General features: G+C 39.2%; 1 protein-coding gene across 8 annotated transcripts in view; it reads right to left on the bottom strand.

Annotated features, from left to right (window-relative positions):
• Positions 1-23,121, bottom strand: part of ROS1 (ROS proto-oncogene 1, receptor tyrosine kinase) — a 120,613-nt gene that overhangs the window by 51,807 nt on the left and 45,685 nt on the right. For 6 of the 8 annotated variants that reach the window (XR_006717517.1, XM_045499391.1, XM_045499389.1 and 3 more), the window contains 8 exons: positions 16,436-16,653; positions 15,611-15,771; positions 14,618-14,762; positions 12,162-12,424; positions 8,942-9,005; positions 8,428-8,630; positions 6,651-6,856; positions 5,489-5,775 (listed from right to left, as the gene is read on the bottom strand). Coding sequence is in view for 7 of the 8 variants with exons in the window: in XM_045499391.1 (XP_045355347.1) it covers positions 5,489-5,775; positions 6,651-6,856; positions 8,428-8,630; positions 8,942-9,005; positions 12,162-12,424; positions 14,618-14,762; positions 15,611-15,771; positions 16,436-16,653 (1,547 nt within the window). In the remaining variant the exon portion in view is untranslated. The remainder of the gene's footprint in view (positions 1-5,488; positions 5,776-6,650; positions 6,857-8,427; positions 8,631-8,941; positions 9,006-12,161; positions 12,425-14,617; positions 14,763-15,610; positions 15,772-16,435; positions 16,654-23,121) is intronic. The other 2 variants (XM_045499390.1, XM_045499388.1) reach the window with 1 other exon arrangement.

The raw sequence follows: 23,121 nt of genomic DNA on the forward strand, positions 1-23,121 counted from the left end.
AGTGTGCAAGTAGCCCAGACGGGCCACGCCACCCCACAGTGAATCCCGCCCCTAGGAGAGGGGAAGAGAAGGCACATACCAGTCTGACTGTGGCCCCAGCGGTGGGCCGGGGGCAGACATCAGGTCTGACTGCGACTCCGCCCACCAACTCCAGTTATACACCACAGCACAGGGGAAGTGCCCTGCAGGTCCTCACCACACCAGGGACTATCCAAAATGACCAAGCGGAAGAATTCCCCTCAGAAGAATCTCCAGGACATAACAACAGCTAATGAGCTGATCAAAAAGGATTTAAATAATATAACAGAAAGTGAATTTAGAATAATAGTCATAAAATTAATCGCTGGGCTTGAAAACAGTATAGAGGACAGCAGAGAATCTCTTGCTACAGAGATCAAGGGACTAAGGAACAGTCACGAGGAGCTGAAAAACGCTTTAAATGAAATGCAAAACAAAATGTAAACCACCACGGCTCAGATTGAAGAGGTGGAGGAGAGAATAGGTGAACTAGAAGATAAAGTTATGGAAAAAGAGGAAGCTGAGAAAAAGAGAGATAAAAAAATCCAGGAGTATGAGGGGAAAATTAGAGAACTAAGTGATACGCTAAAAAGAAATAATATACGCATAATTGGTATCCCAGAGGAGGAAGAGAGAGGGAAAGGTGCTGAAGGGGTACTTGAAGAAATAATAGCTGAGAACTTCCCTGAACTGGGGAAGGAAAAAGGCATTGAAATCCAAGAGGCACAGAGAACTCCCTTCAGACGTAACTTGAATCGATCTTCTGCAGGACATAGCATAGTGAAACTGGCAAAATACAAGGATAAAGAGAAAATTCTGAAAGCAGCAAGGGGTAAACGTGCCCTCACATATAAAGGGAGACCTATAAGACTCGTGACTGATCTCTCTTTTGAAACTTGGCAGGCCAGAAAGAATTGGCACGAGATTTTCAGTGTGCTAGACAGAAAAAATATGCAGCCGAGAATCCTTTATCCAGCAAGTCTGTCATTTAGAATAGAAGGAGAGATAAAGGTCTTCCCAAACAAACAAAAACTGAAGGAATTTGTCACCACTAAACCAGCCCTAGAAGAGATCCTAAGGGGGACCCTGTGAGACAAAGTACCAGAGACAACACTACAAGCATAAAACATACAGACATCACAATGACTCTAAACCCGTATCTTTCTATAATAACACTGAATGTAAATGGATTAAATGTGCCAACCAAAAGACATAGGGTATCAGAATGGATAAAAAAACAAGACCCATCTATTTGCTGTCTACAAGAGACTCATTTTAGACCTGAGGACACCTTTAGATTGAGAGTGAGGGGATGGAGAACTATTTATCATGCTACTGGAAGCCAAAAGAAAGCTGGAGTAGCCATACTTATATCAGACAAACTAGACTTTAAATTAAAGGCTGTAACAAGAGATGAAGAAGGACATTATATAATAGTTACAGGGTCTATTCACCAGGAAGAGCTAACAATTATAAATGTCTATGCGCCGAATACCGGAGCCCCCAAATATATAAAACAACTACTCATAAACATAAGCAACCTTATTGATAAGAATGTGGTAATTGCAGGGGACTTTAACACCCCACTTACAGAAATGGATAGATCATCCAGACACACAGTCAATAAAGAAACAAGGGCCCTGAATGAGACATTGGATCAGATGGACTTGACAGATATATTTAGAACTCTGCATCCCAAAGCGACAGAATATACTTTCTTCTCGAGTGCACATGGAACATTCTCCAAGATAGATCATATACTGGGTCACAAAACAGCCCTTCATAAGTTTACCAGAATTGAAATTATACCATGCATACTTTCAGACCACAATGCTATGAAGCTTGAAATCAACCACAGAAAAAAGTCTGGAAAACCTCCAAAAGCATGGAGGTTAAAGAACACCCTACTAACGAATGAGTGGGTCAACCAGGCAATTAGAGAAGAAATTAAAAAATATATGGAAACAAACGAAAATGAAAATACAACAATCCAAACGCTTTGGGACGCAGCGAAGGCAGTCCTGAGAGGAAAATACATTGCAATCCAGGCCTATCTCAAGAAACAAGAAAAATCCCAAATACAAAATCTAACAGCACACCTAAAGGAAATAGAAGCAGAACAGCAAAGACACCCCAAACCCAGCAGAAGAAGAGAAATAACAAAGATCAGAGCAGAAATAAACAATATAGAGTCTAAAAAAACTGTAGAGCAGATCAACGAAACCAAGAGTTGGCTTTTTGAAAAAATAAACAAAATTGACAAACCTCTATCCAGGCTTCTCAAAAAGAAAAGGGAGATGACCCAAATAGATAAAATCATGAATGAAAATGGAATTATTACAACCAATCCCTCAGAGATACAAACAATTATCAGGGAATACTATGAAAAATTATATGCCAACAAATTGGACAACCTGGAAGAAATGGACAAATTCCTGAACACCCACACTTTTCCAAAACTCAATCAGGAGGAAATAGAAAGCTTGAACAGACCCACAACCAGCGAAGAAATTGATCGGTTATCAAAAATCTCCCAACAAATAAGAGTCCAGGACCAGATGGCTTCCCAGGGGAGTTCTACCAGACGTTTAAAGCAGAGATAATACCTATCCTTCTCAAGCTATTCCAAGAAATAGAAAGGGAAGGAAAACTTCCAGACTCATTCTATGAAGCCAGTATTACTTTGATTCCTAAACCAGACAGAGACCCAGTAAAAAAAGAGAACTACCGGCCAATATCCCTGATGAATATGGATGCAAAAATTCTCAATAAGATACTAGCAAATCGAATTCAACAGCATATAAAAAGAATTATTCACCATGATCAAGTGGGATTCATTCCTGGGATGCAGGGCTGGTTCAACATTCGCAAATCAATCAACGTGATCCATCACATTAACAAAAAAAAAGAGAAGAACCATATGATCCTGTCAATCGATGCAGAAAAGGCCTTTGACAAAATCCAGCACCCTTTCTTAATAAAAACCCTTGAGAAAGTCGGGATAGAAGGAACATACTTAAAGATCATAAAAGCCATTTATGAAAAGCCCACAGCTAACATCATCCTCAATGGGGAAAAACTGAGACCTTTTTCCCTGAGATCAGGAACACGACAGGGATGCCCACTCTCACCGCTTTTGTTTAACATAGTGCTGGAAGTTCTAGCATCAGCAATCAGACAACAAAAGGAAATCAAAGGCATCAAAATTGGCAAAGATGAAATCAAGCTTTCGCTTTTTGCAGATGACATGATATTATACATGGAAAATCCGATAGACTCCACCAAAAGTCTGCTAGAATTGATACATGAATTCAGCAAAGTTGCAGGATACAAAATCAATGTACAGAAATCAGTTGCATTCTTATACACTAACAATGAAGCAACAGAAAGACAAATAAAGAAACTGATCCCATTCACAACTGCACCAAGAAGCATAAAATACCTAGGAATAAATCTAACCAAAGATGTAAAGGATCTGTATGCTGAAAACGATAGAAAGCTGATGAAGGAAATTGAAGAAGATTTAAAGAAATGGAAAGACATTCCCTGCTCATGGGTTGGAAAAATAAATATTGTCAAAATGTCAATACTACCCAAAGCTATCTACACATTCAATGCAATCCCAATCAAAATTGCACCAGCATTCTTTTCGAAACTAGAACAAGCAATCCTAAAATTCATATGGAACCACAAAAGGCCCCGAATAGCCAAAGGAATTTTGAAGAAGAAGACCAAAGCAGGAGGCATCACAATCCCAGACTTTAGCCTCTACTACAAAGCTGTCATCATCAAGACAGCATGGTATTGGCACAAAAACAGACACATAGACCAATGGAATAGAATAGAAACCCCAGAACTAGACCCACAAACGTATGGCCAACTCATCTTTGACAAAGCAGGAAAGAACATCCAATGGAAAAAAGACAGCCTCTTTAACAAATGGTGCTGGGAGAACTGGACAGCAACATGCAGAAGGTTGAAACTAGACCACTTTCTCACACCATTCACAAAAATAAACTCAAAATGGATAAAGGACCTGAATGTGAGACAGGAAACCATCAAAACCTTAGAGGAGAAAGCAGGAAAAGACCTCTCTGACCTCAGCCATAGCAATCTCTTACTTGACACATCCCCAAAGGCAAGGGAATTAAAAGCAAAAGTGAATTACTGGGACCTTATGAAGATAAAAAGCTTCTGCACAGCAAAGGAAACAACCAACAAAACTAAAAGGCAACCAACGGAATGGGAAAAGATATTTTCAAATGACATATCGGACAAAGGGCTAGTATCCAAAATCTATAAAGAGCTCACCAAACTCCACACCCGAAAAACAAATAACCCAGTGAAGAAATGGGCAGAAGACATGAATAGACACTTCTCTAAAGAAGACATCCGGATGGCCCAACAGGCACATGAAAAGATGTTCAGCGTCGCTCCTTATCAGGGAAATACAAATCAAAACCACACTCAGGTATCACCTCACGCCAGTCAGAGTGGCCAAAATGAACAAATCAGGAGACTATAGATGCTGGAGAGGATGTGGAGAAATGGGAACCCTCTTGCACTGTTGGTGGGAATGCAAATTGGTGCAGCTGCTCTGGAAAGCAGTGTGGAGGTTCCTCAGAAAATTAAAAATAGACCTACCCTATGACCCAGCAATAGCACTGCTAGGAATTTATCCAAGGGATACAGGAGTACTGATGCATAGGGGCACTTGTACCCCAATGTTCATAGCAGCACTCTCAACAATAGCCAAATTATGGAAAGAGCCTAAATGTCCATCAATTGATGAATGGATAAAGAAATTGTGGTTTATATACACAATGGAATACTACGTGGAAATGAGAAAAAATGAAATATGGCCTTTTGTACCAACGTGGATGGAACTGGAGAGTGTGATGCTAAGTGAAATAAGCCATACAGAGAAAGACAGATACCATATGATTTCACTCTTATGTGGATCCTGAGAAACTTAACAGGAACCCATGGGGGAGGGGGAGGAAAAAAGGAAAAAAAAAAAAAAAAAAAAAGAGGTTAGAGTGGGAGAGAGCCAAAGCATAAGAGACTATTAAAAACTGAGAACAAACTGAGGGTTGATGGGGGGTGGGAGGGAGGAGAGGGTGGGGGATGGGTATTCAGGAGGGCACCTTTTGGGATGAGCACTGGGTGTTGTATGGAAACCAATTTGACAATAAATTTCATATAAAAAAAACAATAAATTATAGCTCTACTGTTAATTATAAGATAACAACAACAATGAAACCACAGATCCAGAAAATTGTGTGAACATCTGTGCACAATTTGCCTGGAAACAACTTGACTTGAATTCTTTGGGAACATTTGGCATGGTCCAGAGCAAATAACCATGTGTGTATTCTTTTGAATACATGTAGAATGCACACCATTTTTAATTGAACAAGAAGGGCCACCATTACTAACGGGTATCTATGTACACACATAGATATCTTACCAAGCAGAGTAGGCACCATGATAACTCGCCAACATCGACATCCTTCCAGATCCATGGCCCAGATCTCTTGCCCTTTGACAAAATATATCTGTGGTCTCTCTAGATCAGAGGTGTCAATAGTCATTGCTCCACTAAACTCGAATTGAGTAATGCTGCAAAAACACTGTTTCCTTCCATTTGAATGGTTTGTGGCTGTGGGTGGAAGAATGTGACTCAAGGTCTGGTTGATAATACTGTAGTAGAACATCTGAGGGCCCAAATCGGAAACTTCTGTCCAATACAGGCGACTATGGGAGAAAAAAAAAGACCCTCCAACTTAATGAGTAAAGCATATTATTGCAAACGTTAGTTTCCAATGAAGATTAATCATTCCTAACGACTGGAGAGACAAACACAGCCTTTGGAGAGAATGTGTCCACATGTACAATAATCTTCTGAGATGGAGGGGGCCAAAAGCAATCTAGTTTGTACCATTTTCCCATGATTTCTCAATAAATGTGTTTACAACTAAAGCCTTGGACTAAAATGACCCGAGGGTGGTATACTGAATGGTTCATTAACGGCTGTACATGTGAAATACATTTGCCTACTTTTCATCAACACCCATCTCCATTCCCCTCCTCTCAAGTTTGTTTCTGCTTCTTAATGCTGGTTAACAATCTAGTTTCAAAATAGAATAACCATGCTTATGACACAAACAAAATACATCTTTCAGCATGAAAAACTGCTATCAGTTGGTGAATGGAGGCCTTAAAACTCATCTTACAAGGACACTAATTAAAGATGGGTGAGCCCAGAATAGCATTAGCATGACATGCTGTCTATCTCCTGTTCATCTCCTGCCACTGTCTCAGTCCTCTTCTCATCCTTATCATCTGAGGTTATTAGGAAATCCACTGGTATGAAAATCTGCTTTAGTTTCCTATTGGTAATGACCTTAACTTTAGGTTAGCCAAATTGTCAGTATGGATTAAATTTGCATATTTGTGGCTATGGGCTCATAATTAATGTGTGGAGTTACTTACTATAAGTTAATATAGCTAGTCAAGGACCGTAAGCATCTTATTTTCCCATCAATAGCTTCTAATATTAAACCAAAGATATTGTATTGAATATGCCTCTATTTCATCACAACAGAAACAGATACTCATACTTTACATACCTTAAAAAAGGATATACAGAAAAAGAGATTATTGTTGAATTTCTATTGCAAATGTCCAGCTTTCTGGGGTACTTCACCTTGTGTTCAAGATCAACATCAAATATTTGCATGCCATTTTGTGATTCTTCTAGCACAAAGTAGAGATGCCTTGAAATCCAGTCAATTGTAATAATTGTGATATCAAAGACCAGTGCATCTCGGAAAATCTTAACAATAGGTAGAAAACACAGCCAAGGAGAGAGTGGTCATTTTTTTTCCCCCAAATCTGAGGACTTTTCGGTAATCTACCATATTACTTGTTTACTGCACTTCTCTGTAATCCAAAACGTCAATAGCTCTGTACTGTGTACCATTATAACACTGGTCCTCTTCTCTTCTCACATTGTAATCTTTCTCCTGGTTAGCTTCCACTACCCTGACTTCAACTGTAATCCATAGACCAGTGCTACAAGAACAGTAGCAATATCCCTCACCGAGTTACTGATCCAAACTGACTACTGAACATCTCCATATGAATGATCCCAGGAAACAGAATTCATTACTCCACCCCCAAACCCTTCTTTTCTCCTACAGATTATATTTTTATGGATTTCCAACATCCACCTGAGCGGCAATCCTGACAAATGTGGTTCATCCTTGACATCTTCCTCTCATGACTCCCCACGGTGAATTAGTCCCGTTTGAAATATGTCCCAAATTGGTCCTCTCCTTTCTCACCTCACTGGCTCTCATTTCCTGCCTGACATTTCCTGTCTGGCTTTCTGTGATAGCCTCCTAAGTGTCACAGATTTAACGTTCTCTAAGTCATGATTCACACCACGAATGGAGAGGTCTTTCTAAAACATAACTTGATCATGTGAATGACCCACTAAATTTCTTTAATGGCTTGATGCTGGCTTCAGGATTGGCCCTCCACACCTTAGCACAGTTAAAGAGGCCCATTATATTCAGGCTCCTGCCTACTACTTCAGCTTTTTCACCTGTCTTTTGTTCACCCTCACTCCCACCTTCATTCCAAGCTCACTCTATTTTCAGCCTCCTGGATGTGCTATGGCTCTCTTGTATTCCTGTCTTTGCACTTGCTACCCCTTAAGTTTTTCCCACCTTCACCTGGCTCATCTTCCCAAGGTGTCTTTCCAAGGTGTCTTTCCACTCAACCACTCCAACCTGGATTGATCATCCATTTTCTGTGATGCCACCACATCCTGCCCTCAGCATAGCACGATAACGTCTTCTGTCTGTCTGTTCCACTAGCTGACACTCAATGAATGCCACCACATGCCAGGCATTGTGCTAAGTGCCTTACGTCGGTCATCTCATTTAATCTTCACAGGAACCATGTGAAGAGATGCCACAAGTGAAATAACTTGCTGATGGTCACAGATCTAGTAAATGGCGAAGCCAGAATTAAGTTCTAAATTTCAGATCCCAAAGCTCAGCCATGAATCATTACACACTACTGTCCTCCTAGTGTTAGACTAATACCAGACTGGGTTTGTTCAAAGACTGTGATTTTTTTTTTTCTTTTTTACCTCTATCCCAGGAACTAACACAGTGCCTTAAACCAAATAAAACTATTTGCAAAATTAATCCTGAATGATATTTGCCCAAAATCTAATCACTATTCATTTGTGACTAAATAATTATGCAACATTTGTCCTTTCCAACCATTCTAATCTCAATAGCTCGACCACTGACCAGCCTATTTAATTATAGGGTGGTGTGATATGTAAATTTTCCATGTCCTTCCTTCCAGAATAGTTACATAGTGAAATACCTCAGAGCTGGATCTGTTGTGCATGTTCAGAAGGCAGAGTGAGTCTCCTTGAGCATAATATCCCATTCCATTATCAGCTGTGTAGCCCATGGTACTGATGTCTCCTTCTGCTGAAAATGTCCATACAACGTGATTTTGATCCATATCTAATAAAACGATCTTGCTGTCAAAAAGAGTCATGAGATATGGAAATGGGTTGATTTCTGAAAACAAAAAACAAGTAGATAATACATATAAGAGAAAAAAAAAACTTTCATTTGGCAAAATCCCTTGATTCACTATCAGGCTATTCTGAAATCCATGGGTCTTCTCTGGGTGCATCTACTGTTCCAGTCTCAATCAACACTGCCAGGTGCCCTAAGCTCAGATTTGTTAAGTGTGTTTGGTGATAAAAATTGGTTATTTGACTTTAACTTCAGCTCAGAAACAGCATTCATATCCCTGAGAATACCAAGGGTCAAAAATGTTTTTAAAATACGAATTGTTTTTTGCACAGGTTTTAGGTAATGAATACCTGAGGTTCTGGACTTTACTGTGTCAGAAAATGGTCCAGGTCCTTTGGATGTGAAGGCTCGAACCTAGAGAAAGAAAAGGATACCAGAAAAATTGCATTCAACAGTGTCCTCAGTGACAGCAATTACATTCTGAGACATAAATTATCGAAGGTTTCATTTCACAATTTTGGTATCAGTTATGAATAGTTTCTTTTTTCTGTCAGGTTTTTATTTAAATTCCAGTTCGTTAACACACAGTTAGTTTCCAGTGTAGAATTTAGTGATTCATCACTTACACACAATACCCAGTGCTCATCTGGACAAGTGCCCTCCTTAATCCCCATCACCCATCTAGCCCATTCCCCACCCACCTCCCCTCTAGCAATCCTCAGTTTGCTCTCTGTAGTTAAGAGTCTGTTTCCTGGTTTGCCTTTCCTTCCCACCCCCATGTTCTTCTGTTTTGTTTCTTCAGTTCCACATAGGAGTGAAATCATAGGGGTTTTTGTCTTTCTCTGACTGAATAGTTTCAAATAGTTACTTCCATCTGAGTATAAAGCAATAAATCACTAAAAGGTAAGTATTGCCCCACATTCATGCCGGTGGTGTGGTTTTTATCGTTGCTATTGTTGTCTGGAACAGTACAAAGTATTGGCACAAATCTCCCCTGCAAAAGATTTGAATTTCTAAAAAAGGTCTTTAGCTATTTCCAAAATGAAATTATATAGAACGTTTAACAGAAACAAAACTATGCATATTATGGTAAACTCCCACAGACTGTGAAATAAACAACTAGAAGCTTTAAATAACCAAATTTACTGTACCTTTTAAAAAATGAGATTTGTAAAAGAAAAATAATAATTAAAACTTACATTTGAATATTAATTATGCATTTCAAACCACTTTTACATACATTATCTCTTTTAGTTCTCACAATTTACTAAGAGCAGAAACTAGACAAAATCAGAATTAAGTAAGTAACTCATCCACAATGACATACACAGAAACTGGCATAAAAATCAAGTCTTGTGGGGTTTGTATACTTGTATACTGTACCACTCTGCATCCCGCTACCAAAGCTTTTTAAAAACAGCTTTTAGGGGTGCCTGGGTGGCTCAGTCAGTTAAGCACCTGACTTCAGCTCAGGTCATGAGCTTGCAGTTTGTGAGTTCAAGCACCATGTCAGGCTCTGACAGCTCAAAGCCTGGAGCCTGCTTCGGACTCTGTGTTTCCCTCTCTCTCTGCCTCTCCTCCTCACACACTCTGTCTCTGTCTCTCTCTCAAAAATAAATACGTACTAAAAATTAAAAAAAAAAAGAGGGGCGCCTGGGTGGCTCAGTCGGTTGGGCGTCCGACTTCATGATCTCACAGTCCGTGAGTCTGAGCCCCGCATCAGGCTCTGTGCTGACAGCTCAGAGGCTGGAACCTGCTTCAGATTTTGTCTCCCTCTCTCTCTGCCCCTCCCCTGCTCATGCTCTGTCTCTCTCTGTCTCAAAAATAAATAAAACATTTTAAAAAATTAAGAAAAAAAAAACAGCTTTTAGTAGACGTCTTTTATTGTGTAATAAATCATTTCCACTTCCCAACCTTGCATGTGTATAACAGCCTATAAAGGAAATTGACACCTGTAATGATGGACCCAAAAGGTAGATCCTCAAGTGCCCTCTCAGTCAACAAAGTATTAGATTATTTTTATTATACTTCTACTGTTAAATATATTTTACCATATTATACATACTACTATCTGTACATGGGGTGTGTGTGTGTGTGTGTGTGTGTGTGCATCATGGTATGTACATATACCAAGACGTCTTCACTTTTGCACAAGACCACATTAAGTGAAACTCATGCATATCCGTGCATATCACCTTGCACAATCCTGTGATGACTGAGATCTGAAACTATATGTACATTTAGACAGATACACTTAACCAGAATATTTATTTAACCAGAACACACATAGTTCTCAACAAATAAGAATGTGTACTATCTTTAACTTTTATGTACAACTTCTTCGATTAGTATATGTTGAACTAATATATTAACAAAATAACTATTAAATTAGAATTTTACAAAGAGAAAACAGATCCTTAGGAAACTCAAATCTCTAAAACACTCCCCAAAGCATTATATTCCCCAAAAAGAAATGGGAAATAATTCTAAATATGTACAACATTGTCACCTGTAAGGGCAGACCTATGCCGGCCGACTCCATCTTGTTCTGTGTCCTCCACCTTGACCACGCCTCCTCCCCTTGAGTAACCTCCCGCTCACCCGTTCAAACTTCCCGATCAAAACACGCCCAGTGACCTGTGTAACAGGACTCCGACCCTTCCCCAGCCAATCCGCCAAGGCCACGACCCTTCCCCAGCCAATCAGCTGAGGCCACAGCCATTACCTCACCAACTGCCCCTAGGCCCCAATAAAACCTTTGTGCTTTTGAAACTCGCTCTCTCTCCCCGGCATCTCACCGCTGCGTGGGTGCAGGTAGGGGACTGAACTCGAGCTAGCTCGAATAAAGGCTCTTTTGCTTTTGCATCGGACTCGGCTCCCTGGTGGTCTTTGGGGATCGCGAATTCTGGGCATAACATCACCAACTTGGTATTTAATGAAGATAGGAAAATCATCAAGCCATCTATCATAAGTAGAAAGCTATTTCATATTAAAGTTAAAATGCCCAAATGGGGTGGCAGTAACTTGTTATTCTTGACTCCTATTCTCACTTTCTCGTCTAGCAGCAGCCAGACAGTAACTCTGAGATATCAACTACCTAGATCCTCAGGTTTTATTTCCAGCAGTAGCTCCAAGTTGGGGCATCCAGAGGATTCACGGTAGTGATGTGATCTGGGGGAAAGGATTCTAGCAGCTGGACTACAGAACACCACTTCCTAGCCATGCAGCTTTGGTAACTCACTGACACACCCAGGGACATGGCTCTTTCTTCACAGACAGTAAGGGGATCAAATGAGATAAGGAATATAAAAGCATCTACCCAGGTACACAACCTATAGTGATTACAGGGAAAAATAATGGTTTGTTCTGAATCTGAAAGCAAGAAAGCTGTCAAGCTGTCCTTTACCCTAGCTGTCCCCTCTCCCCTCTGTATCTTTGCCACCCACTTGACTTCCGTGACCATAGTGGATCTCAAATTATTGACAGTGGCAGAATTCTTAACCTAGTCCTTTAATCAGCCTTCTGTTTGCACCATTGAGACCCCTGTATCCCTGTTTTCACTCTTAATACCTGGAAGGCAACAGTGTACCCGGGACTCATGCCTTCAAGCTGAAAAGACATCTCTGAGGGGGTTGCATTGACAGCCATCCAGTCTTCAAATGTTTTATTTGTGTCTCTCTGGTTGGATATTTGATAGAACATTTCAAATCTCGTTAACACACCGTTTTCATGCTTAGGCTTATTCCATCTAAATTCCACCACAACCTCGTTCTGGTTATGGTATTTCCCACTTGGTAATATAAATATCCTGGGATTCTGGGGTGCCGACGGAACTGAAAAGCAGAGACACAGATAGGGTAGAAAAGAATATAAAGTTGACTTTTTACCATTTATGATGAGGGGATGGAGAAACAGTAATAAATACTTCTCATTCCAGAAATCGAAGCGTATCTATCTTGTTCTTCAGGAGAGAAGATTCCACAGATTTCTTCAGGAACATATCCTGATATTTTAGCAAATCTTTCTTATCTGCAACCCAAATCCCTCTTACCACCACTTAGGCACATCTTTCTCATCTGTGCCCTGTACAGATGAAAGGTGGCTGGTTCTCCTTAAAAATACAATATTTACTCTCATCCTGCCACAGTGATTTAGCTGGTGGTGGAAATGGCAGTCACAGGATGAAAGGCAGCAACTTGGCCTGGCCTTCAGCCAGTTCAGGATGTAAAATCCAGCATGTCACAGATCCAGGCCCTCTCACCTTAAACCCTTCCATGGAGCAGGGTATACCCCAAGAGTATGGTTTGGAGGCTACCATTTATCCTAGAGCCGAACCAAGCAATTTAATGTCTCCTAGCCCTTCAATGAATTTATCTCCCTCTTAATCAAGAGAAATTCCTCTGCCTGATGTCCATGTCATTTCATGCAAGATGCCTGTCTTCCTTCTTCGGACTCCTCTACAAGGTCCCTTTCCACTATCCACTCCAGTCACATCGCTGCTCAATGTTCAACACTCACATCATTATCCAGTCTCCAGGCCTTCTTACACTGTGCTTATATGGGATACCTTTCCTTGCATCATTCCCTAGAGCCCAGCTAGAATTCCCCCTCCCCAAAGGCCTTCGGTGGCCATTCCAGTCTATGACCATTGTCACCTCCTGAGAGTGGTGGGGCTGCTTGATAGAGGTGAAGCATTCTGTCTTGTCTATTTACTCTATGCCATTGAAACTCAGTTCTCACTGTCTCATTTCTGTTATTGTTGGAAGCCTGTGTTTATCTCTCTACTGTTTTATGAGCTCCATCAGAGAAAGCGCCTTTCCTTATTCCTTGTTAAATCCCCTCAAATCTAGTATAGGACTAGCACACTGTAAGCGCTTAATAAATATTTGTCTATTTGAATAATTTCCCAACTATATTGTTAATTTCCTGAATGCAAAGGCCAAATCTTTTCATTTTTTATTGCCCCCCAACATCCAGCAGAATGCTGATGACCCTAGGTCCCCAGTACATCCCCTGACAGACGCAGGCAAAACCATTTCCATGGAACAATCCTACCAAAGCTGACATCCCAAGATGATCTCAAAGAGAGCATACCTGGATTCAAATGCTAACTGCTCCAGGACCTACCCAGGCTTTACTGTGTTCCTGTTGTGAGACTCATGGGTAAATATTGTTGAAAGAAACTTAACAGTTAAAAACAAACATACAAAAAATGCATACCTATGCCCATTGAGCTCTTTCCGCCTGCCAGGTCCTGTGCTAATAAGTTCATAGTGAATAAATCAATATGATACTATCATTTACTAGCATTTGAAGACAGGACTGAGTGGAGACTTGATAAAACGGCAGTGGAAAGTCTGGATTAAGTCCCAGCTATTCTACATTGGGCCACCTCTAGGCTTCTGCTTTCTCATTTGCATAACTGAGATAGTAACACCTGTGCTACCTTTCAGGGAGCAGGGGGAGGATCAAATGCAGGGAGGAAATGATGCTCTGACACGGAATAGGTGTGCAGTAAACGTTTAATAAAGGAGTGATACATATAAATGTGCTTTGTACATTTTGTAGTGATACACATGTAAAGACACGACTACTATCCTTTTTAAAACATATTCCAAAGGAAACATTAAATTCAGGCATGAGTTATCCACCTATGGAAGCTTCTGAGTTACCATCTGTGAGAACATCTTCAGACAAGCCTGACTTCCATGAAACTGTCCCTGCTATTATATTCCCGTTTTCCTTCTCAAGTGTTTCACAAGTTACCTGAAACAGGTTTCTGCATCATATGTATTATTATAATCAAGTGAAACAATCTTTAAGGAATCTTTGGAATATGCTTTTGGAATAAATGATGCAGACTGATACTAATGGTGTTATTCTCATCTCCAAAAAGTCATTGAAAAGGTATTGAATCTCAACACATCTACAGAACTGAAAGTTATTTTTAAAAATTATTAGCCATTTACTGTAGAGCATAGAAAATGAGGCTCTGCCCTTTTAAAAAGATCTTTTAACCCCTGTACCTGTTTCAGGTGCTCGAAGTGACAGAGATGTTTGGGGGCCCTTTCCCCAGTACGTATAAGGAGTGACAGAGAGATTAAATAAGGCATAGGGCTCCAGCCCTTCCACAGTAAACACAGGCGAAAGCTGCTGCTCACTAGCCAGGAACTAAAATATAAGAACAAAACATTATTTTCTTAGTGAGGGAGTCATAAAACCTTTTATTCCTAATGAACTAAAATCTCCAAACTTTGGTTCACCTGTGAACCAAAACGTGCAATTTTGGAAATGCTAATGTTGCTAAGTTCCATGTGGTTCCACATAGACCAGTTAAAATGTACCTAACATACCAGTCGTTAACATTAACCACAAAACAATCAGAGACTGGCTGCAAACAAGGGTTCTCAGGGGGCCCCTGGGTGGCTCAGTCAACTGAGTATCTGACTTTGGCTAAGGTCATGATCTCACAGTTCATGGGTTTGAGCCCCGCTTTGGTCTCTGTGCTGACAGCTCAGATCCTGGAGCTTGCTTCAGATTTTGTGTCTCCCTCTCTTTCTGCCCCTCCCCTGCTCATTCTCATTCATTCTCTCTCTCTCTCTCTCTCTCTCTCAAAAATAAATAAACTTTTTTTAATTTTTAAAAAACATTCTCAGGAAAAACCTTTTCTTTTTTTCTTTTTTTTTTTTTTTATTTTAGAGAGAGAGCATGAGTGGGGGAGAGGGGCAGAGGGAGAGAGAGAAAATCTTAAGCAGTCTCCACACTCAGCATGGAGACCAATGAGGGGCTCAGTCCCACAACCCTGGGATCATGACCTGAACCAAAATCAAGAGTCAAATGCTCAGCCAACTGAGCCACCCAGGCGGCCCCTCAGGAAAAATCTTAATAATCAAATGCATTGGGAGCAACAAAGGAAACAGGCTTGGCTAAATGAAGGAAGCACAAATTAGTGTGGGCAGGGCTGATACAGTTGGTACAGCCTGTTTGAGAAATGGAAGTTACTAGAACCAACACTATACCTTAGAATGAGAACTGAAATCCACACTGTAGAAAATTATACCCCAATCCACTGCTGGGGGAGCATTCCACAGGATTTGAAAACTTGAAGCATTTCCTTCAATCCTAAAGGAAGACTCCTGAACAGAATCTGGGATAACCTTGGGGGTAACAGAAAAGTTCCCTATGGGATGAAAGAAAGAATAGAGGGGGAAAGAATTTAGGATTCTCAAACATCATAGAGAACATGGATAATTAACAGAAATTACTAATAATTAATACCAAAATAAAATTTCCCTTTCTTTTAATATATCCTAACAATCTTCTTTTTCTGACTGTTCCATGCTGCAAATTTGGATTAAGAGTAAAATGCAAGCAAACCAAGAGAAACTACCAAAGCCTTTTTCTTTTTAAAACTTTTTTTTTAACATTTTAATTTTTTTTTTTTTTTTTTGAGAGGCAGAGAGAGACAGAGCATGAGGGGGGGAGGGGCAAAGAAAGAGGGAGACACAGAATGCAAAGCAGGCTCCGGGTTCTGCAATGTCAGCACAGAGCTAGATGCAGGGCTCAAAGTCTGAGCTGAAGTCAGACACTTAACCGACTGAGCCACCTAGGCGCCTCTAAAATGTAATTCTTAAGAAAAAATTCCCAAAGGGGCACCTGAGTGGCTCGGCGGTTGGCTGTCCAACTTTGGCTCAGGTCATGATCTCACAGTTCGTGAGTTCAAGCCCCGCTTCGGGGCTTAAATATTTTTTTAAGAAAACAAAACAAAACAAATCCCAAAGTAAACACTTATTTAACAAAACATGCTTGGAGGCAAGAGGGTAAACAGAAATAATATACTGTACCTGGCAGAGGCTTGAGGGATGTCTGAATGATTGTGAACTGATTAAATTTGGCTGGTTCCAAAACAGAGACACTGGTTCTCTGACTTATTTCCTGAGCTGTGATAATCCTAAAGCCATTGATCCAGAAGAGCCGGCCACTATAGTACATCAGTGTATTCTGGGAAATTTCAGAAGTACTCCAGGCTGCAAACTCCGTGATGTTGATATCTCTGGCACTGCTAAAACATGGCACCAATTAGCCTGTGAATCTCAAGTTGGGGAAGGGCTGGTACATTCACATACTGGAGAGAATGTATGTTTGTGAGGGTGTGTGTGGATGCAAAAACAAAAAGAAAATACTTTGCAACAATAATTATCGTTATTTTTAGTTCTGTATAAAGTTGATTTTTTTATGCTTTTCTTAAAGTATACCTAAAGCAAGTCTTCTAGGACTTTTCTCATTAATGTGATATTGCAATGGCAAGAGTATTACACAAATTTTAAGAAATACTGGTGATTCTCGGTAGTACCTACCTTAGAGGTGCAACCTACTGGCTGGTTTCTCCTCATTGGGCCACGCCTCCCTCTTACACTTGGTTAATCATGTTATTTATTTGCCACCCATTATTCGCTCCTGTTGGGTCCATCAATATATACTATTCACAACTGCTGCTTCAATGATACTTACTAACTTCGTTAGCTCGTGCAGAATGCTTCTTCTCAGACTGGGGAATTCAAGTTAACAGACTATTATTTACATCGATGCTAGAGTTTTCTCTCCATGACACAGAATTGGAGTATAATTTTCACTTTAAAAATCTGCTTGGTAGTTTCTAAAAATCTCTCTTGCCTGGTACTCAATAAATAAAAACCACCTCAATGATTTTCAGTCTTTTGAAGTGGTGGTTTGACTATTTCTTTTCAAGATTTCTCGACATCTTTTTAGAGTGTTGACAGTCCCTTCTTTAGAAAAGTAGAAAGAATGGCACTTAAAATCAAAACAAATAAAGGTTTTGATTTGAGAATTTCACAATATCTCCTTGACAAAACTGTGACTACCTGAGAGGACCAAAACTGGAAGTTGGGAAACTTATAAAGAAGTATGTTCACCAGGACGATTCACATTGTCCTTTTTCTAGCGAAATACTCTATTTATACCTGCGCAGTTCTGAAGACAGCATCTGGTTTGCCTTATGGACTTTGACTTGCTTGTCTAATTTCACTTGTTATTTCCACTTCTCGTTAGAACTTTCCAGCAACCTTGTGAAATACGTAAAACCCAGTTCCAAACGGAGGGAAGCTCACTAAACAGGATGCACTTGGGCTAGGAGGCTGGCCCTTCTGGACCACCCACAGAGCTGCTGATGCCTGTATCCTGTGAATGCCCTTGTGTTAGTTTAGCCCACCCGGTTGTTTGTTTCAGCATTTCCAAAGTGTCCCTGGGACACAGGGTTTCCCCGCAGGGTGAGCCTGGATATCCCTTAGCTGCTCCTGGCATGGATGACCCCTCATTTCCAGTTGAAGACTCCTCCCCTATAAAAATCTCATGGACTAACCGGGAAATTCTTGACCGCCAATGTTCACGGCACTTCAGCAAAACCTCCTCACTTTCGAGAGGTCAGTATGGGGCTTCCTTCTACCTGTAATTTCAAACCCTTCAGTCCTCCACAACAAGTAAAGCTGGATTTAAATCGAAGCTTAACAAAAAAGTCATAAAAAGTCAAACTCTTCCATAAAGGGTGAAATATAGAGGTCAGCTGAGGTTACTGTGCTGAGGGTTCATTCATTTACTCATTCAGTCAACAGGTGTTTTGTGCCCCGTTCTGTGTTAGCCACTAGGATACAGTGGTAAATAGACAAATACAATCCCTGCCCTCATAGAATACACAGGATAGCAGAAAAGGCAGTCTGAAAGAAGATGAGCAAACAACCACACCGCTGAATGGCACCATAAAAGGAAAAGTAGAGTGGATTCCTTAACAAGGAGACCTACTGGGATCTGGTCAGAAAAAGTCTGGTCACATTAGAGAACATGCTTAAACTGAGCCATACAGACCGAATACCAATTAACCAAGGGAACTGAGTCTGGGAACATTGCAGGCAGAGGGAACAGCAAGGGCCTAGGGTCCCTTGGAGCATGTAATCAGTTCTGACATAACCAAATACATCTGAATTGTTGACGGGTGCACCCTCTTCAACTTCCAGGTCAGATATGTTGTTATACTTGTACCTGATTAATTCTTTTATAACCTAAAGGAAATTGATGGACTTAGGAGAAGGAAGAGCAATTTCAAGAGTAGATCCATCATGGGCACCTGGGTGGCACATTCAGTTGAGCATCTGACTTCAGGACTTGGCTCAGAGGTCATGATCTCTCTAGTTTGAGCCCTGCATCAGGCTCTGCGCTGACAGCGTGGAGCCTGCTTGGGATTCTCTGTCTCCCTCTCTCTCTGACCCTCCCCCACTCACTCTCTATCTCTAATTAAGTAATTAATTAATTAAAGCTGCTGTGGCTATACTACTATCAGACAAAGTGGTCTCTAAGCAATGAGCATTACCATAGACTGATGAGGGCATTTTATAGTGAAAAAAAGCAATATAATCAAGTATATAGATAATAATATAAATACAAAGCACCCAGATGAAGATGAAGAGAATCACCATAGACTAATGAGGGCATTTTATGTGATAAAAAGGCAATATACTCAAGTACCTAGATAATAATATAAATACAAAGGACCCAGGTATATCAACTGTAGAGAACCATAGGCAAATCCACAATCATAATTGAAGACTATGGCACCTCTTTCTCAGTGACAGATAGTACAAGTAGACACAAATATTTAAACTACACTATCAACTAATTTATGTACTTGACAGTTATAGACTACTATACCAGCTATTAATCTAATAATAATTAATCTAATAATCCAACAGATTATTAGCTGAATAAATATTCTTCTAGTGCACATGGAACATTCATCTTGATATACCCAATGGTGGGCCATAAAATAAGCCTAAATAAATGTCAAAAGATTGAAATTATATGGTGTATGTTTTTCAGCCACAATGATATTAAATTAGAAATTGATAGAAATAATACCCAAACAATCCCAAAATACTTCACAATTAAGCAACGTACATTTTAAAAACACATGGGTCAAAGAAAACTAATGAGAGAAATTAGAAAATATTTAGAAATTAGAAATTAGGAAAGATAATAAAACACAACATACTAAATTTTGTGGAATACCAACTAACACGGTCTTTAAAAAAATATACAGCTTTAAATGTCAATATTATAAATATGTTAACAGAATGATGTGAACACAATTTCTTCTTTCATCTTAAAAAGCTAGAAATAGAAGAGGATATTATAAAAGAAGAAGAAATAATAAAAATAATACTGGAAAAGAGTAAAATTGAAAATGGAAAATCAACAAAACTAAAAGCTAGTTCTTTTAAAACATTAATACATTTGATAAACCCTTAACAGGAATGATAAAAAAAAAATGTATCAATATCAGAGAGATGAGGACGTCACTAACGACCTTATAGACATTAAAGTGATAACACGGGACTATTATTACATTTAATCTGACAACTCATTCAAACTGGATAAATTCCTTAAAAGACATGAATTAACAAAACTGATTCAAGAAAAAAAAAATTTGAATAACCTTATACCCCTAAAATATATTAAATTTAAAGTCAAACAATTTTCCACAAAGAAAATTCCAGGCCTAGATGGATTCACTGGTGGATACTATCAAAATTTAAGGAGGAATTAATATCAAAAACTCAGAAAATTGAGGAGGAGGGAATGTTTCCTAAATCATTGTAAAAGACTATTATAACCCCCTAAAGCATTTCTGCATGAAACCAGAACAGTGAATTTAGCAATGAATCAAGATACCAAGTCAATATACAAAAATCAATTGAATTTCTCCATATTAGTAATAAGAACTTAGAAAATGAAATTTTTGAAAACACCACTTATAAAAGCATCAAAAAAAAAAAAATATTCAGAGGGGAGCCTGGGTGGCTCAGTCAGATGGGTGTCCAACTTCAGCTCAGGTCATGGTCTCACGGTTCATGAGTTCAGTCCCTGCATTGGGCTTTCTGCTGTCAGCACAAAGCCCACTTTGAATCCTCCGATAAACCTCTCTCTCTGCCCCTCCCCTACTCTCACACTCTCTCTGAAAAATAAATAAACATTTCTTTTATTTTAAAAATCAGACCCTTCAGGATTAATTAATGAAAGAAGTGCAAAATTTCTAAATTTCTTGGAATGCCTGGCTGTCTCAGTCGTTGAAGCACACGGCTTGTAATCTTGGAGTTGTGAATTCAAGCCCCAGGTTGGGCATGGAAACTACTCTAAACAAAACAACAAAACAAAACAAAACAAAACTTCTACACTGAAAATACAAAACACTGCTGAATAAAATTAAAGAAAACCAAAATAAATGAAGAGAGATACCATTTTTAGTGATTGGAAGACTCAATATTTTATGATATCCATTCTCCCTAAATTGATAAGAGACTTAAAATTCCAACAGGCTTTATTCTAGGAATTAGTGAGATGATTTTTAAAGTTATTTGGAAAAGCAAAAGATCAAGAATAGCCAGAATTAAAATATTGAAAAAGAAAAACAAACTGAGGACTGAATATTAGCTATCTTTAAGTCTTTTTCTAAATTTATAGTAATCAAGAAAATGTAGTATTGGCATGAGACAAATATAATAAAGGAACAGAATAGAGAATCCAGAAATAGACCAAAATATATTCAGTCAAATAATTTTGAACAAGGGCACAAAGCAATTAAATAACAAAAGGCAAACCTTTTTAACAAATGGTACTGGAACCATTGGATATTCATATGAAAAGGAAAGAAACATCTAAAAACCTATTTTAAGTGGATCACATATTTAAATATGGAAGCTAAAACAATAAAAAGTACATCATAGGGGCACCTGGGTGGCTCAGTCGGTTGAGCATCCGACTTCGGCTCAGGTCGTGATCTCGCGGTTTGTGAGTTCGAGCCCTGTGTCGGCCTCTGTGCTGACAGCGCAGAGCCTGGAGCCTGCTTCAGATTCTATGTCTCCCTCTCTCTCTGCCCCTCCCCCACTCACACTCTGTCTCTCTCTTCTTCAAAAATAAATAAACATTAAAAATTTTTTTTAAAAAGTACATCATATAAAATTCTCACAACCTTGGGATAGGCAAAGATATCTTATAGAAGGCACAGAAAACACAAACCATAAAGAAAATAATTGATAAATTGGGTAAGTCAAAATTAAAAACTTCTGCTCACCAAAATACACCACCAACAAATATATAGGTAAGCCAAACACTGAGAGAAAAATTTCACAACACATATATTTTACAAAGGACTTATATACAGAATACATAAAGATCTCCTGCATCTCAATATGGAAAAGATATACAGCCAATTAAATAGTGAGAAAAATACTTGAAGAGTCACATCACAACAGACAATATATAAATAGTCAATAACAAATTAAAAAGTGGTGAAAATTATTAGTTATTGGTGAAGTGTAAATTAAAAGCACAATGATATATTGCTACATACACCAATGAATGGTGAAAACTTGAAAGATTGCCAAAGCCAACTGTTGGGAGGATGTGGATGAACCAGAACTCTCATACATCTCTGGAGGAAATGTAAAATGGTATAAACCCTCTGAAAACCAGGAAATTATTTAAGAAGTTAAGCATGTATCTTCCATATCACCCAGCAATTCTACTCATAGGTATTTATCCAACAATACATCCAAAGCCTTGGGTATAAATATTTATACAATTTTATCCATAATAACCAAAATCGGGAAGCAATCCAAATGTCCATAAAGAGGAGAATGGATATGCCAACTATGGTATGTTCATGCAATGGAATACTACTCAGCAATAAAAAGGAAAGACTAATACTCTTAACAACATGGATGAATCATAAAGATATTATGCTAAGTAAAAGAAGCCAGACACAAAAGGTACATATTTCAGGGGTAGGGGGGATTGATTGGGTAGGGGCACAGGAAAATTTCTGTGATGATGGACATTTATGTGTCTTTTTTAAAAATTTTCTTTATTGTGCTTATTTATTTATTTTTGAGAGAGAGAGAGCTTGAGCAGGGGAGGGGCAGAGAGAGAGGGAGAGAGAGAATCCCAAGCAGGCTCCACACTGTCAAAACAGAGCCCTATGTGAGGCTCAAACTCATGAACCATAAGATCATGACCTTATTCAAAACCAAGAGTCAAACACATAACCAGCTGAGCTACCCAGGCGCCCCTCGACATATCTGTGTCTTAAAATGTACTTGTCAAAACTGATATCGTGGAATACTGAAGATCTACATTACACCTAATTTTAATAAGCAAAAATGTTAAAAAAAAAAAAAAAAGAAAGAAAAGAAAAGAAAGTGTAGGAAAAATACTAGAAAAAAAAATACCTTACAGTATTATTATGGAAGATGTGGAAATGCCAACAAGAGAACCAGGGGCTTAGTTTGAGGACACAGATTGAGAGAATAATTCATGTGCTTCTTTCGACTCCAGTCTTCATGTGTGCCGTGCAGGATGATTCCTGCCTAACTCCATCATGTTAAGAAGAAGAAAAACACATCTATCTATTTCTTGGGCTCTTGAGAAGCATTCTTCTCAGTGTCTCCACTGTACTCTCTTTCTA

Source organism: Leopardus geoffroyi, chromosome B2 (assembly GCF_018350155.1).
Source record: "Leopardus geoffroyi isolate Oge1 chromosome B2, O.geoffroyi_Oge1_pat1.0, whole genome shotgun sequence".
Classification (NCBI taxonomy): Eukaryota; Metazoa; Chordata; class Mammalia; order Carnivora; family Felidae; genus Leopardus; species Leopardus geoffroyi.